The 18,014-nt window shown below is 44.1% G+C and overlaps 1 protein-coding gene across 1 annotated transcript in view; it reads left to right on the top strand.

The window, feature by feature from the left end:
- Nucleotides 1-18,014, top strand: part of LOC129699352 (metabotropic glutamate receptor 1-like) — a 186,311-nt gene that overhangs the window by 147,972 nt on the left and 20,325 nt on the right. Inside the window, exons 5-7 of the mRNA XM_055639051.1 lie at nt 3,806-3,974; nt 4,213-4,339; nt 6,051-6,981. Coding sequence (XP_055495026.1) covers nt 3,806-3,974; nt 4,213-4,339; nt 6,051-6,981 — 1,227 coding nt within the window. The remainder of the gene's footprint in view (nt 1-3,805; nt 3,975-4,212; nt 4,340-6,050; nt 6,982-18,014) is intronic.

Raw genomic sequence — 18,014 nt, 5'->3', positions numbered from 1 at the left:
GAGACCCGGGTTTGATCCCGAATACGGGTGCTGTCTGTACAGAGTTTGTACGTTCTCCCCGTGACCTGCATGGGTTTTCTCTGGGTGCTCCGGTTTCATCCCACAATCCAAAGACGTACAGATTTGTAGGTTAATTGGCTTCGGTAAAATTGTAAATTGTCCTTATTGTATGTGTAGGATAGTGTTAGTGTGTATGGTAATGTGTATGGTAGTGTAGGATAGTGTCAGTGACAATGATGAATCGGCGTACAGGATGGAGGTGGAGCTGCTCACAGGTTGGTGCAAATCCCACAACCTCATTCTTAACGTGGGAAAAACTAAGGAGATGGTGGTTGACTTCAGGAGGGCGGGGAAACAACACCAAACACCTCTGCACATCGACGGAGCTGATGTGGAAAGGGTCAGCAGCATAAAGTTCTTAGGACTACATCTGTCTGATGACCTGACGTCCACGGCCAACACCACAGCTCTGGTCAAGAGAGCCCAGCAGCGACTTCACCCTCTCCGAAGACTATGTAAAGCAGGCCTCCCCACCACACACCTACGGACTTTTTATAGGGGGACTGTCGAGAGCACACTGACATACGGCATCACTTCCTGGTTCGGGAGCTGCAAGGCGTACGAACGGCACAAACTGGACAGAATAGTGAAGACCGCAAGCAGGATTATTGGTGCTCCACTCCCCTTCCTGCTGGACATATACAAGAAGAGATGTATCAACAGAGCCATCTCCATCATCAAAGACCCTTACCACCCATCGCATGACATTTTCTCCATCCTCCCATCTGGGAAGAGGTACAGGAGCATTAGCTGCAAAACCAGCAGGATGCTCCTCAGCTTCTTCCCACAGGCTATAAGACTGTTAAATGGACTTTTCCCCCTGCCAAGTATTGCGCACAAACCCCCACACTGCAGCAGAGCCACTGTTGTGCCGCTGCCGGTCAGAACGGCTGTTGAATGTTTAGTAGAGTGTTAAATTTGTTCATGACATGTATTTTTTAATTTTAATTCCTATTTATTTTTTAATGCAAACTGAATGGACACTGGTTGAGCAACGTTTTTTTGTTTCCTCTGGGTATGCGAATACTCAGGAAATGACAATAAAGATTTACAATTACAATTACAATTAATCACCGGTCGGCATGGACTCGGTGGGCTGAAGGGCCTGTTTCTGCACTGTACTGTTTCTCTCCACTAAACTAAACAAGACACATTGCCCACCACCATGTGCTCCTTCGCACCTTTGCTCATTTACCACTGCTCCAAGCCATGCACCAACATGTACTTAGACTATTGAGCGTAGACAACAAAATGTTGCAGTAACTCAGCGGATCAGGTAGCATCTCTGTGGAAAAGGAATGGATGACGTTTCGGGTCAGGACCCTTGTTCAGAGGGAGAATGGGTGAGCAGTGACCTAAAGCTAAACACTTGATGAAAGATAGAGACTTTAAAAGGATATCGACCCGAAACGCTACCTATTCTTTTTCTCCAGAGATGTTGTGTGACCCGCTGAGTTACTCCAGCATTTTGAGTCTATCATCTGTGTAAACCAGCATCTGTAGTTCGTTCCTATTCAGGAATATTGAACAGTCAGACCTGACCTTCAAAGAGTCAAGCAGCACCCATTCTGGGAGATGAAACACGCCTTCACTTTTGTTTCATGGTAAATATTTGAGACGATGGAGAGACATGGCTGCATTAATTCATGAGCAAAAAAAAAAAGTTTTTTGGAACTTTGTTCCAATTTTTTATATATGGGAACTGAATATCCGCACTAATTATCAGTTCGGTTTCATTCCAGATGTAGCCACACATTTTATCTGGTATCCTCTCACATCTCTGATCCAATTATCACCCAGAAAAGAGTTTCTCTCACACATTCATTGTGTCTTTGTGAAATAGCAAGCAGAAACAGAATATTGCTGGAAACACACAATGATGATTTGCACTTATATACAACCCGGGAATGCTGGTCGACACCAAGTTTACACTGAGCTGCACTTAGAAAACATAAGGGCCATTGACCAAAAGCTAAACACTTGATCAAAGAGAGAGGCTTTAAAGAGTCTGACGAAGCCAGGTGGAGCATTATCGAGAAATAAATAGTTGTTCTAAGGGGTTGGGCAGATACTGATGGCACAGTCTCCTGTGATATGGTTATAAAATGAGGGTGCATAAAAGACTAGAGGTCAAGGAACAGAACATTCTTGGAGTTGTTCGGAGCAGAGGAAACTGAATTTGAACTTTAAAATGAGGCAGTACCAGATGACAATCCAACATTGGTCACCAGACACAGATGTGATGTGTGCATGGGGCTCAAGGTGAGTGAAGGTTAATGAGTATTCAAGGACAAAAGCTGCCTAAATAAACAATGGACTAGTTGAATCTGGTTCCAACAAAGGCATGGATGAGTTCAGCAGTCATTGAGCTGGGTTTGGGGAGGTGGGGGAAGAGACAAACCAGATCCTGTGCCAGGTTCTTCTCCCTGCAGCTGAGATACTGAGTGGGTTCGGCATTTTATGTTTTGTTTCTTTTCCCTACATGTAGCTTGTTCAGACTCTCAGTATCTAAGTAACACGCAATTTTGCTTTGATATCATTTAAGTTCCATCTTAACCTATTCATCCACTAAAAACCCAATTCAATTGAGGTTCTATTAAAGAGGTGTGTATGTAAAATGTGTAAGTGTAACATTATCTTTAAATGCTATATGTGCCACATGATTTGACCTGAATACATTGCTCATCGGGCACTGCAGTTCAGTTGTTAGTTAAACCGCCTTCAGTAAGGTATGTTCTGCTAAAAGCTCCACCTCAAATTGTCTCTGTGTACAACAACAAAAAAAAAAACATATTATCCCATTCTTGGATGTTGCCTCGAGGGAGTAGGAAGATGGGAGGAAAATAGAGCATGAGCTTCCATGAGTAGACCTGTGATAACTGCAAGCAGGAGAGGTATTGGATCACTTGGGAGCTCAAGGAAAACAAGCAGATTTTCCCGTTGTCTTGGAGACGGAACATGTGGAAATGTTCCTTTGGTGATCTGTGAGGTCCCTTTCATGGGAGATCCTTGGGTCCCATTGACCTTAAAAGGCAAGAAAGGCCAGAATGGTCAGTGGAAAGCGGCCACAGAGAGGGGTCCTCCACTATCAGGGTGCTGAAAGCTCATTAGACACATCAGGAATTGATGTTACGCTCACTGACAGCGGCACAAACCCAAGCACTGGCGAACACATGGTCACGGCGAAGGGAACTGGTCTTCCAGTGATGTTGGTGATTGATGCAGGGGCAGATCACTCATTAATGGGTGGTGACACACAGTAGCAGTTGATGAGAACAACTCCATGGATGAGCTGCGGTACTGTTCTGCCAGTGCTCTCCAGGGAACTCTTGCAGAGTTAATCATGGTCTGGTAGAAGCGTATGACGATAAAGCTGCCAGTGCTTGTGGACAAACATGCATGGAACTACAAGAGTCAGTGGTGGGGTCTAGAAGTTCGCTGGGAAATTTATTATACCACTGAGCAAAAAATGAAAATGTTTGCCCTTTAATTGGAGTAATTTCCAATAGTCTGGAGATTTGAAGTCCCATGGCCACCAGATTACAGGAGCGTTACTGTGCATGTTTATTCTATTCAACAACCTTGTGCAGCCAGCGGGAAGTCTTCCTGAAAGAGAGTGTGAGTTAGAGCCTATCTTCAGGACCCGCACTCTCATTGAGTGAAGTCCTTCCCCACAATGGGGTCACTACAGAAATCCACACCAGAGAGTACCGGTCCCAGTTAAACTTCTTCTTTAAATTGCCAGGTATGATATTATGAATCTTCAAATTACAGAGAATGGTCTGTACGGCTACGTGAACATAGGGACTTGGTACGAAGGGTTGCTGGACCTAAACGACAACAAGCTTCAGATGAACATGACCAAGATGGTGCGTTCTGTCTGTAGTGAACCATGCACCATAGGACAGATTAAGGTGAGTTCAACCAACGTTGGGCCACAAGCCATTCTGATGGTTGGCCAACTTGCTGGGATCAGCTACTGCTTCCAATTGGATTTTGTTTCCCTTTTATTCAATGGGAACCTGGAGTAAAAAAGTAATTTCACTCTGTCAGTGGTCACTCTCTCTCCTCTCTCCTGTACTGCTAGGTGACTCCAAACATTTCCTCATGTTCTACCAAGGTGTTCTCTCTCTTTCTTTCTGCCTTGGGCAGGTTATCCGGAAGGGGGAGGTGAGTTGCTGCTGGATATGCACAACATGCAAGGAGAATGAATACATGCAGGATGAGTTCACGTGCAGAGCCTGTGATCTGGGCTGGTGGCCGAACCATGACCTCACAGGTAACAACATTTTCAGGGAACTGGCCTGAGATATGGGCAGCACCCCTGCAATGGGACATCTCAGGGGGCTGTGGAAGGTCCCATGTTCCATTAGTAATAGCCAGGGCAATGAGAAGATCTTTTCTCAACTTTCGAATAAAGTCGTCTGTCCATTACCTCCAGAGATGCTGCTTGACCCACTGAACTCCTCCAGCACTTTGCCTTTTGATCACTATGCGTTTGAATGTGGTTGGCAAATCAGGATTTTCTCACGTCATCCAGTGATCCATAAACAGGATCATGGAGTTTGATAATCCTTCATGCCAGGTATCTTATTATAGATGAGTAGTCCATGAGAGCAGCTGTTGGCTTCATTGCCCAGATTCACTCTGAGAGTCTTCATGTTCTTCTAGATTGATGGGCCTTTAGATGTTTTAAAAATGGGCCCGTTTTCCCAGCCATTCAACAAGAATAAAAGACCTCAACCTGAGATGCTATAAGGTGTTGAAAATGTGCACAAAAAGTAAAATAAAAACATTTTAGCACCAAAATTCTTAACAGGAACATTTTAACTAAAATTTGGCAGCAAATCACTTAAAGAAATAAGCAATTTTTAAAATAAAGATGCAGAGGGTTGGTGTAACTCAACAGGTCAGGCAGTGTCTCTGGAGAACATGAATGGATGATGTTTTGGGTTGGGATCCTCCTTCAGACTGATTATAGTTGTTTGTTATGTGGTTTGTTTAGTATATTCTTGTCACGTGTACCAGCGTGCAGCGATAACATTTTTTGTTGCATGCCACACAGTCGCCAAAAAGACTACACATGATTAGAATCAAGCCATCCACAGTGTACAGATACAGGGTAAATGGAATAATGTTTAGTGCAAGATAAAGCTCAATAAAATCCAATTAAAGATAGTTTGATGGTCTCCAAAGATTGTAGGTTAGGACTGCTCTCTGGATGGTGATAGGATGGTTTGGTTGCCCTATAACAGCTGGGAAGAATCAATCCCTGAATCTGGACGTATGTATTGTCAAACTTCTGTACCTCTTGCCTGTTGGGGGAGTGGGGAAGAGAAGAGGGAGAGACCAGGGTGAGATCCATACTTGATTATGCTGGTGGCCTTTCTGTGGCAGCATGAAGTGTAGATGGAGTAAGTGGAAGGAAGGTTGGTTTGCATGATGGTCTGGGTTGCATTCACCACTTTCTGCAATGGAGAGGGGGAAGAATGCTGGAAGAGAGGAGAGGAAAGCATGGCAGGTAACAGGTGTACACAGGCAAGGGGGAGTTTTGATAGGCAAATGGTTGGAAAAAGACCAGAGAGAAAATAAATGTGTGAGACAAAAGGATTGAAGAGTCGTGAATTGTGAAGCCATGGAAGGAATGTAGTTGGAGGGGAGAGGAGAAATATGTGCGAGTCTCGGGAGGGGCACATTGTGTGGGGGCGGGGGGGGGGGAGAGGAGGAGGAAGAGAATGAGGGGAGGTTGTTAGTTTACCTAAAAATGGAGAATTCAATGATCATACTGTTGGGTTATAAGCTATCCAAGTGGAATATAAGGGCTGTTCCTCGAGTTAGAATGTGATAATGGAAGAGGTCCATAACAGAAAGGTCTGTTTTCCGAATAGGATGGGAAAGGAAAATGGTTCGCAACTGTAAGATCCGATTTTAAATATTAAATAGTTTTTAAATATTATTTTGACCTTTTATTTCTTTCTATTGTTGCACAGCTTGTCAAATGCTTGATGTGAAGCATCTGCACTGGAGCGATGTGGAGTCTGCTATCGCCGTGATCTTCTCCTGCCTCGGGATCCTTGCCACCATGTTTGTCACTCTCATCTTCATGCTATACAGGGACACACCGGTGGTTAAGTCCTCCAGCCGGGAGCTCTGCTACATCATCCTGGCCGGCATCTTCCTGGGATACATCTGCCCGTTCACACTGTTGGCCATGCCGACTCTGGCTTCCTGCTATTTCCAGAGGGTCCTGGTGGGACTCTCGGCCGCCATGTGTTACTCCGCCTTGGTGACCAAAACCAACCGCATCGCCAGGATCCTGGCCGGAAGTAAGAAGAAGATCTGCACGAAGAAGCCCAGGTTCATGAGCGCCTGGGCCCAGCTGATCATTGCTTCCATACTGATCAGCGTTCAGCTGACCATTGTGGTCACGCTGCTGATTCTGGAGCCCCCTAACCCTGTCCTTTCCTACCCCAGCATCAACGAGGTCTTCCTCATATGCAACACGAGCAACCTGGGCATGGTGGCTCCCCTCGGGTACAACGGGCTGCTCATCATGAGCTGCACCTACTACGCCTTCAAGACGAGGAACGTCCCCGCCAACTTCAATGAAGCCAAGTACATAGCCTTCACCATGTACACAACCTGTATCATATGGCTGGCTTTCATCCCCATCTACTTTGGCAGCAACTATAAGATCATCACCACCAGCTTCTCGGTCAGTCTAAGCGTGACGGTGGCCCTGGGCTGCATGTTCACGCCAAAGATCTACATCATCATCGCCAAGCCTGAGCGCAATGTCCGCAGTGCGTTCACCACCTCGGATGTGGTGCGCATGCACGTGGGTGACGGGAAGGTGGCTTGCAGGTCCAACAGCCTGCTCGACATGTTTAAAAGGAAGAAAACTACCGCCAGCAACGCGAGGTAAGGAGCTCCAGCCTTGCACTGAGAGAGCCCTGTGTTTTAATGTATAATCATTCCTCTCACTCAGTCATGCATGCCTCTGTTGTGGGGACAGTACAGAGATGCAGAAGACAAGATACTGGGATCCGTAGCTCCATTGTGTTAAACTGGGTAATTGGCATTCAAATTGATTCACTCATCTTCAGGGATAATATCTTACCTGGCTGGCATGTACCTTACCTACCTGGCCCACTGGATGCAGCTGATGCCCACATCCCAAAAGTAAATATTTAAACAATTGTAGCGGTATAGTCCACTCGGACCAATGCTGTAGGAAGCGCATCTCCTGGTTCATGGTTCCTGCAGCTGTCTGGCAGCTTACACCATGCTGGTCTCACCATCCCTGAAGCAGACATTGCTCAGTATCCACTGACCATGGTGTGAGTTGGCTCTGGAATGCAGTGGACAACCTGTCACTTGTCTGGTTAAAGATCACTGTTGTGACCATCCCATGGGGCAAAACATAGAAACATAGAAAATAGGTGCAGGAGTAGGCCATTCGGCCCTTCGAGCCTGCACCGCCATTCAATATGATCATGGCTGATCATCCAACTCAGTATCCTGTACCTGCCTTCTCTCCATACCCCCTGATCCATTTAGCCACAAGGGCCACATCTAACTCCCTCTTAAATATAGCCAATGAACTGGCCTCAACTACCTTCTGTAGCAGAGAATTCCACAGATTCACCACCCTCTGTGAGAAAAATGTTTTTCTCATCTCGGTCCTAAAAGACTTCCCCCTTATCCTTAAACTGTGACCCCTAGTCCTGGACTTCCCCAACATCGGGAACAATCTTCCTGCATCTAACCTGTCCAACCCCTTAAGAATTTTGTAAGTTTCTATAAGATCCCTGCTCAATCTTTTAAATACGTGCGAGTACAAGCCGGGTCTATCCAGTCCTGCATGTGAAGCCGAGTCTATCCAGGCCTGCGTGTGAAGAACCTTTTTCTCTTCCCTCCTCCTTCTCCGGATGTCTGTGTTAAATTAATGACCCCCAACCTCTTCTCATTAGCTCTATAACCAATGAAGGAAAATTCTTCCTATTCTTGTCAGGTGGCCGTTTTATAAAAAGAGAACTTTAAACCTGCTGTACTAGTGGAAATGGTCCGACTACTGCAACTCTTTGCCTGCATCAGACGTGCTTGTAGAGATTCAAACTGAAGAAGGGTCTCGACCTGAAACGTCACCTATTCATTCCTTCACTCCATAGATGCTGCCTCACCCGCTGAGATTCTCCAGCATTTTTGTCTACCGTAGAGAATCAAATGTACTTTTTCTCAGGATTTTCCTAATTAAATGTTGTGCGTAATATCATGGTAAACACTCCTAGCGGGTCAGATTTCATACCAGGAACAAGGGACAGAAAGCTTCAACTATAATAGCACCCTCACCCTGTACCAAAACATATTATTTAAAAAAGATATTTATTACTTCATAAAATGGACCTCAAAGGAGAGTAAAGAGCATTACTGGCCAAGTCAGCATTTATTCTCCATAAGTAAAAGAGCTGAGGGGGTTCAGAGTCAAGTGCGTTGCTTCCTTCCCTGAAGGACACTGGTAAATCAGATGGGATTTTACAACAATCCTGGACTTTACTGCTCCCGAGAGTAGCTTTTAGTTTTAAATTCTAGATTAAATAAAAATATTACTTGAATTTAAGTCCCCCAGTTGCCATGTGGGCTTCCAACTCATGTCTCTCTATCAGCTGTCCCAAATCCCACTGCTGGTTCACCATTGTGTCCTTGACATCAGGTCAACTGAAGACTCCAGCAATCTACTGTTCACACCCTCTTAACACACCTCAACTCTCCCCATCATCCATCCTGATCTTTTAATTTCTGTACCCTCTCTGTCATAAAACACCACTACTTCATTTGTCTGCCCCGCTGCATTACTCCAGCATTTTGTGTCTATCTGTGTTTTAAACACAAATCTGCAGTTCCTTCCTGCACATACTAATTTATTTGTTCCTGTTTCATGCACCCTTCTTCCCTCCACTAGTTAGATCTTGTTTTCAAATCTCCTTCAATTCTCCACCACCATTATATTGATCGTTTTTCAAAAAAGCACCTAACATTGATGCTTTAAACTAATCTGTTTTTTCCCCCATTACACTCATCAATGGCCACTTTCATAAAATATTCCCAAGTTCTCAATGTGAGTCCAGTACAGTAATATTCAGCTAAGGAAGGAGAAGACATCACAGTGAACCTGATCTGCCCCAACACAAGGACTGAGGTGCACGTTCACACACTGCTACTTGTTTGGTTGGAAGATATATATTTGTATTCACAATCAGCAAATGTTCAGCCTGTTGCACCGATTTCCATCTCAGCCATTGTGATGGGAACTCTCTGGTATTCTCTTTACACCAGCTGTGTTGGGAGGTCTCTGGTATTATTTGGCTGGCCATGTGGTTGACACAGCCACACAAACAGTTATTAATTAAGATAAGATAGACTCAGGAGTATCAACAGTCAAAGAGAACTTGCAAGAGTAAATTGTCACCAGATTCCAAGCAAAATCAGATGGGGAAACAAGGTGATTTGGATGAGAATTTGTACATTACTGGCATGACATTATTGCTGATTTTTGTGTTCACATTTTGCAGAGAAAAGTTATTTACTGTTTCTTGTTGAACCTCATCTTACTGGTTGTTTTTTCAGTTAACCTTTGGAAGGCAAGGTACAAATATCTGATTCCTGTCGAAACAAGGAACTGCAGAAGCTGGTTTACCAAGGAAAGACACAAAATGCTGGAGTAACTCAACGGGTCAGGCAGCATCCCTGGAGAACATGGATAGGAACCAAAATGTCACCTATCCATGTTCTTCAGGGTTGCTGCCTGACCCACTTAGTTACTCCAGTATTTTGTATCTTTTCTTATATCTGATTCCTGACACAAATTGGGATTATTGTGGTGCCGTAGATTAAAGTATTAGCTAAATTTGTTCAGCATGGGCATACCCTTTCAACAAAGATGCCCAGGGTACTTACAAAATATGCTCACACTCAGGAGCATATGTAAGACAGGAGGCTTAAATTGTAACATCAGAGCAGCTTGTATCCAGGCTGTAACTAACCATTGAAATGTTGATACCACTGATATTTTGAAAGTGTTTCAAATGTAAGATTGCTGTAATATCGTGTAATGATGCAGGGCCAGTTACTGATGCAAAGTATGGGCCAAAAATAGCTCTGACATCGAGTTGTGCCCAAAAGGGCACAAAGTGCTGGAGTAACTCAGCGGGTCAAGCAGCATCTCTAGAGGACGTGGATAGGTGACCCTTCTTCACACTGATTATGGGGGGGAGGGGAGGGGGTAGAAAGCTGAAAGAGAAGAGAGGCAGGACAAAGCATGTAAGGTAATAGATGGGCACAGGTGAGGAGAGAGGGGGGGGGGTTGATAGGCAGATGATTGGGACAAAGGATTGGAGATTAGAGCAGAAGGTGTGAGACTCGGGTTGCGTTTTCTCCTTATAGATAATAAACCTTCAGACCTTCTTCCCTGCTTGAACATAACCCACGGAAATGGAGCAGGTCAACCACACTTTATGTAAACATTCTTGCACATAATGGGTCAGGGAAAAAGGAAAGGTAGTCATGTGGATCAAACTCAGTGGCCGTAGCATCCTTCTCTCACATGACACACTCTGTGACCAACAAACAACACTCATGGTCATCAATCAATACTGTCTTTGAAGGTATGACTTACAATGACTTACAATTTTATCAGCACTGCAAGACTGGAAAAGTCTTCCAACACCTCAGTGACCCAGGAGAAAAAACCTTGATGCACCCAATGACTCTCACAAAAATACAGGGTGCATCAGCACAGCTGCGAAAGGCAGTCAGTGAGTTACAAGAGGAAGTTGTCAAGGCAGATACAGTTACAGTATTTCAAATACATTTGGACGGATACATGGATAGGAAAGATAGTGGGATATGAGCCAACGCAGGCAAATGGGATTAGCTCAAGTAAATTAACTTGGTCGGAATGGCCAAATTGGGCTGAAGGGCCCGTTTCCGTACTATTTAAATCTATGATTCGAAGATACATCATCAAGTTCTGTTGTAGTCTGTAAAAAGTGTGCACTGCCCTGAGTTGATCCCTGTAACTCAGGGATTTTTTTTTCTCTTATTTAAATTTCCTATTCCCTTTGAGGCAATTCATTCCAAACTACAAAAACTATTTTCTTTTACATTCTTCTGCCAATTGTGTCCAACTGATACTGACCTTGCTGGCAGATGGAACAGTTTCTCTTTCTTTATTTTATCCAAAGCCTGGTGAGGGTTGCAGAGTCTGGCTGGAGAGATTGCTGGAGGTTTTAATTACATAATGTCTAGGCCTATGACCACCCCTGCTCAGTGAAACTGCCTTTTGCCTTTTCTCCAACATTCTCTGCTATCTAAACAAAATTCGAAAATCAGTACAACCTACAAAGTGTTTTAATGCCTTTGTGGTATTTTTCTGGAGTTGCTCACAAAAATATAAGGGAGATTAATTCACTAATTTCAAGTGATTCTACACATAGGCAAAGTTTAAGTTTAGGTTTATATTGACTTGTATACTGAGGTACATTGAAAAGCGTTGTTTGGCATGCATGCAAAACAAATCAGATGATACTATACATAAATACAATCTAGCTGAACTCAAGTACAACTACCAAGTGGAAGATGCAGAGTGTAGAATATAGCATTGTAGTACACCAGTTACATAGACAAAGTCTAATGTCTGCAATGGGGTAGAGGTGAATAGGACTGTATCCTAGCTTATGGAAGGACATTTCAGAATGCAGATAACTGAGGAGAAGAAGCTGTTCCTGGGTCTGGTGGTGTGCACTTTCAAGCATGGAGGCACAGTAGGTAGTGTTGCTCCTTCACAGATCCAGTGTTTGATCCTGTCCACCGGTGCTGTCTGTGTGGAGTTATCATGTTCTCCCCTTTAGCACATGGGTTTTCCCTGATGCTTTGGGTCTAAAGACCCTTTCCTCTGATGGTCCTGTTGTGGGTGTTAATGGCCGCTGTACGATTGGAAAAAGCTGTGGTAAAGGCCTCCCATGCGTCAGTTGGGAGGAGGTAAAAGTTTGGTCATCCCTCTGATTTTGTGTCTGATTATCTCTCACAATCCCCAATTCAAAACTGACCAGGTCACATTAGTAAATCATGAAAAAAAAATCACATATCAATATAAATATGTACTTGGAAAATTAATATTAGAGACAGAACCGTTTTGTTTTTAATTTACCTAGGGTGAACAGGGGTTACAGGGGTAGGGAAGGAATATTATAGGCAGGGTTGAAGGGATGGAGCACGGTGGGGTGGGAATGATGAGACTTGATTTGAAGATATGTGTGAAGCTGAGGCAAGTAAACAGCTAAAACCAACACGCGCCCAGTCAAGCTAAGACAGCACTCTTTCTCATATTCAAGGTGAAGCCGTTAATCAGGAATGTGGAAAAGAAAGTTTCATTTGTGGCAACAGAAGGTGACCCAAATTCACATTGTCATAATAGAAACAGCCCCAGGGATCACTGTGTGACTGGGAACACCTTGGATGCACGATCGATTCAGAATTGCCAACCTCTTCTCAAAACCTTTCCACACAGTAATAGTTTTTAAAATGGCATCAAGACGAAGAAAGTCTTTTTCATTTAGAACACAGCACTTTTTGTAACTCGTAACATAACAGAATTGAGACTTACTTTTGTCTGTGGTCACTTTGAGAGTAAAGAAGCACAGTAGCTATTTTGCATAGAAAGCTCCCACAATCTTCCAGGGAATAAACCGCCCCATTATCTGCTTTTACATAGAAACATAGAAAATAGGTGCAGGAGTAGGCCATTCGGCCCTTCGAGCCTGCACCGCCATTCAATATGATCATGGCTGATCATCCAACTCAGTATCCTGTACGTGCCTTCTCTCCATACCTCCTGTTCCCTTTAGCCACAAGGGCCACATCTAACTCCCTCTTAAATATAGCCAATGAACTGGCCTCAACTACCTTCTGTGGCAGAGAATTCCAGAGATTCACCACTCTCTGTGGTTGGAAGGTTCAAGGATAAAGGACACCAAGGAAATCCCACTGCTACTTTCACAAATAGTGGTGTTAAATAACTGTGAAGTCCATCCGTGAGGGCAGGTAGAGCCACAGTTTGACGTACCATCTGACGGACGTATCTCCGGCAGTGTGGCACTCCTTTGGTGTCACAGTATAGGGAATGCAGAAATACAGGTGCCACCGTAGCATCTGCTGACAAACCCAAGAACTTCAGAACATAATTGGAGGTGGGGCTGGGAGAGGGGCGGGAGAGGGCGGTTGGTGCAATAGGGAGGAGTTATTTGACACTTTTTTTTGTCTGCTTACTCAGGAATGGAAGAACAGTCTCCTATCGTGCAGTGTCCCCGAACAAGCACCTGCATCACTATCCCCACCTCTTCCGAGCACAGCTACACACGGCCCGAAAGATGTAAATAGAGAGAGGTTGAGGAAGGAGTGCAGGGTGAGTCATGTAGCATGGATGTGAAGGTGCAAGCACAGTTGCTATTGGCTGCCTGGCTCCTTCCATTCGTTCAGTAGCAAGGAGTTCTGATCCTGCAGACCCTGTCCTCAACCAGAGATGTACGGGATTGTGCAGTTGAGTCACTTGTGTCAGTGCAAAATATCCCTGTACGGTCTGGTGAGGAATTGCATGTTGGATCTGCAGGGTCAGAGATGGACATAGATCTCTGCTACCACAGTACACAACAACACTCTGGAGAAAAGGAATGAGCGACGTTTCTGGTTGAGACCCTTCTTCAGACTGCGAGTTAGGAGAGAGTTAAAATTGAGGTATGAAGAAGTGCAAAGAACAACCCCATTATCTGCTCTTGGTTTGATAAACGATAGCCAGGGCACCAAGGATCTTTTCACAAATTGTTGTTCTTTGTACCACTTCATATCTCTATATCCCTCTCCCCGCACTCAGTCTGAAGAAGGGTCTCGACCCGAAACGTCACCTATTCCTTTTCTCCAGAGGTGCTGCCTGACCCGCTGAGTTACTCCACCATTTTGTGTCTATCTTTGGTGTAAACCAGCTTCTGCAGTTCCTCCCTACACACAGCACTCGCTGTTTATGTGCAGAGTGGCTCATCTCATCAGCTGGCTCGTGGACACAATGTGAGCAAATATTAGCCCGGCCCCAGTGAGGTCTAATCTGAGGATGTTCCCTAGGCCACCTGAACCACTATGAAATCAGTCGCTGGTAGCCTTGAGGGCAACATTCAAATCCACACACCTGCCTCAACTCAAATCAAGTTGTGACATGTCTAGTGTGGGAATGGAATTAGGGTGCTGGCTATTGAGTTGTTCTCACACTTGGCCTGCAGCTCCTTTATAGTTATAATTAGAGGAAGGCCATTTGGCCCGTGAGTCCATGCTAGCTCACAGTGCAACCCCATTCCCCCATTAATTCTGTAGGAAGGAACTGCAGATGCTAGTTTAAAACACTTTAACTCCCCCTCCCATTCCTACACTGACCTTTCTGTCCCAGGCCTCCTCCATTGTCAGAGTGAGGCCCAGCGCAAATTGGAAGAACAGTACCTCATATTTCGCATGGGCAGCTTACACCCCAGCGGTATGAACATCGATTTATCTAACTTCAAGTAACGCTTGCTTTCTCTCTTTCTCCATCCCCTCCCCATTCTCAGTTCTCAGACCAGTCTTGCTGTCTCCTACTACATTTTATCTCTGTTACCTTCTCCCAACTAACAATGATCTATTCTACATTTTCCTTGATCACCATTCCCTTTGTCTTGCTTTCCCAATTTACACTTCCTTATCTATACATTTCCTTATCTATGCACCGCCCACTCCCTTGACATCAATTCTGAAGAAGGGTCTTGACACAAAATGTCACCCATTCCTTCTCTCCAGCGATGCTTCCTGTCCCGCTGAGTTACTCCAGCATTTTGTGTCTATCCCCCATTAATACTCCCTGGTACATATTCTCATCACCTCCACCAGATTCAACCATCTATTGACAGTAGGGATATGTCCCAATGGTCAAGTAACCTAACCATCCTTAATCTTTGGAATGTGGGAGGAAAGCAGAATACCCGGAGGAAACCCAGGAAGAGCGTGCAAACTCCGCACAAATAGCAGCAGTGGTCAGGAATGAGCATGGGTAGCTGGAGCTGTGAGGCAGAGGCTTTAGGAGCAGTGCAAATGTACCCTCCATTTTCACCCCCTCCATTTTCACCCCAAAAGCAACAAGTCAGTAGGACGAGGCAGCCCCATCTGCCCCAGATTCACCTGTAACTCACTCACTCTGGGGAGATTATGTGCCTGCAATGTCCCAACAGGTGGTTGAAGTTTCAGGATGGACAGCACAATTAGTCCTTCTGCAGATCAGGAAAGGATAACACTGGGGAAGTAGATGCTGAGGAAATAAACCATATTGAGACAAGACAAATTCAGTTTGAAGCTTATCCAATCAGTTAGTTGGTCAGGATAAACACAGAGCCTCACAAAATGTGGGCATTGAGAAATAGATAGAACATAGAACAGAACAGTACAAGAACAGGCCTATCGGCTCACAATATTTGCAGCAATACATAGAGGTACCCACTAGAGATGGGGCAGTGCTGGACCTCCTGTTAGGTAATGAGACGGGTCAGGTGACGGAGGTATGCGTGGGGAGCACTTCGGATCCAGTGATCACAATACCATTACTTTCAATATAATTATGGAGAGGGTCAGAACATGACCTAGGGTTGAGATTTTTGATTGGAGAAAGACTAACTTTGATGAGATGTGAAAGGATTTAAAAGGAGTGAATTGGGACATTTTGTTTTATGGGAAGGATGTACAAGATAAATGGAGTACATTTAAAGGGGAGATTTTAAAAGTACAGAATCTTTATGTCCCTGTTCTGTTGAAAGGAAATAGTAAAAATTGGAAAGAGCCATGGTTTTCAAGGGAAATTGGACACGGTTCGGAAAAAGAGAAAGATCTACAATAATTATAGGCAGCATGGAATAAATGAGGTGCTTGAGGAGTATAAAGAATGTAAAAATAATCTTAAGAAATAAAATGGAAAAGCTAAAAGAAGATATGAGGTTTCTTTGGCAAGTAAGGTGAAAGTAAATCCAAAGGGTTTCTACAGCTATATTAATAGCAATAGGATAACAAGGGATAAAATTGGTCCATTAGAGAGACAGAGTGGACAACTATCTGCAGAGCCAACAGAGATGGTGGAGATATTGAACAATTTATTTTCTTCGGTATTCACCAAGGAGAAGGAGAAACATAGAAATTAGGTGAGGAGTAGGCCATGTGCCCTTCGAGCCTGCACCGCCATTCAATATGATCATGGCTGATCATCCAACTCAGTATCCCGTATGCCTTCTCTCCATACCCTCTGATCCCCTTAGCCACAAGGGCCACAAACTCCCTCTTAAATATAGCCAATGAACTGACTCAACTACCCTCTTGGCAGAGAGTTCCAGAGATTCACCACTCTCTGTGTGAATATTGAATTATGTGAGGTAAGGGAAACAAGTAGAGTAGCTATGGAAACTATGAGAATCAAAGAAAAAGAAGTACTGACACTTTTGAAAAATATAAAAGTGGATAAGTCTCCAGGACCGGACAGGATATTCCCTAGGACATTGAGGGAAGTTAGTGTAGAAATAGCAGGCGCTATGACAGAAATATTTCAAATGTCATTAGAAACGGGAATAGTGCCGGAGGATTGGCGTACTGTGCATGGTTGTTCCATTGTTTTAAAAGGGTTCTAAGAGTAAACCCAGCAATTATAGACCTGTTAGTTTGATTTCAGTGGTAGGTAAATTAATGGAAAGGATCCTTAGAGATAATATATATAAGCATCTGGATAAACAGGGTCTGATTAGGAACAGTCAACATGGATTTGTGCCTGGAAGGTCATGTTTGACTAATCTTCTTGAATTTTTTGAAGAGGTTACTAGAGAAATTGATGAGGGTAAAGCAGTGGATGCTGTCTATATGGACGTTAGTAAGGCCTTTGACAAGGTTCCTCATGGAAGGTTGGTTAAGAAGGTTCAATTGTTGGGTATTAATGCAGGAGTAGCAAGATGGATTCAACAGTGGCTGAATGGAGAGCCAGAGAGTAATGGTGGATGGCTGTTTGTCAGGTTGGAGGCCGGTGACTAGTGGGGTGCCTCAGGGATCTGTGTTGCTTGTCATGTACATCAATGATCTGGATGATGGTGTGGTAAATTGGATTAGTAAGTATGCAGATGATACTAAGATAGGTGGTGTTGTGGATAATTAAGTAGATTTCCAAAGTCTACAGAGAGATTTAGGCCATTTGGAAGAATGGGCTGAAAGATGGCAGATGGAGTTTAATGCTGATAAGTGTGAGGTGCCAAGTCTTGGCAGGACAAATCAAAATAGGACGTACATGGTAAATGGTAGCGAAAGCTTTTGGTGTGCTAGCCTTTATAAATCAGAGCATTGAGTATAGAAGTTGGGATGTAATGTTAAAATTGTACAAGGCATTGGTGAGACCAATTCTGGAGTATGGTGTACAATTTTGGTCGCCCAATTATAGGAAGGATGTCAACAAAATAGAGAGAGTACAGAGGAGATTACTAGAATGTTGCCTGGGTTTCAGCAACTAAGTTACAGAGAAAGGTTGAATAAGTTAGGTTTTCATTCTTTGGAGCGCAGAAGGTTAAGGGGGGACCTGATAGAGGTCTTTAAAATGATGAGAGGGATAGACAGAGTTGACGTGGATAAGCTTTTTCCATTGTTAGTAGGGAAGATTCAAACAAGAGGACATGACTTCAGAATTAATGGACAGAAGGTTAGGGGTAACATGAGGGGGAACTTCTTTACTCAGAGAGTGGTAGCTGTGTGGAATGAGCTTCCAGTGGAAGTGGTGGAGGCAGGTTCGTTGGTATCATTTAAAAATAAATTGGTTAGGTATATGGATGGGAAAGGAATGGAGGGTTATGGTCTGAGTGCAGGTA

Source organism: Leucoraja erinacea, chromosome 8, assembly GCF_028641065.1.
Source record: "Leucoraja erinacea ecotype New England chromosome 8, Leri_hhj_1, whole genome shotgun sequence".
In the NCBI taxonomy this organism is placed as follows: Eukaryota; Metazoa; Chordata; class Chondrichthyes; order Rajiformes; family Rajidae; genus Leucoraja; species Leucoraja erinaceus.
Note: the sequence above shows the minus strand (reverse complement) of the source record. Positions and strands in the feature narration are given on the sequence as shown.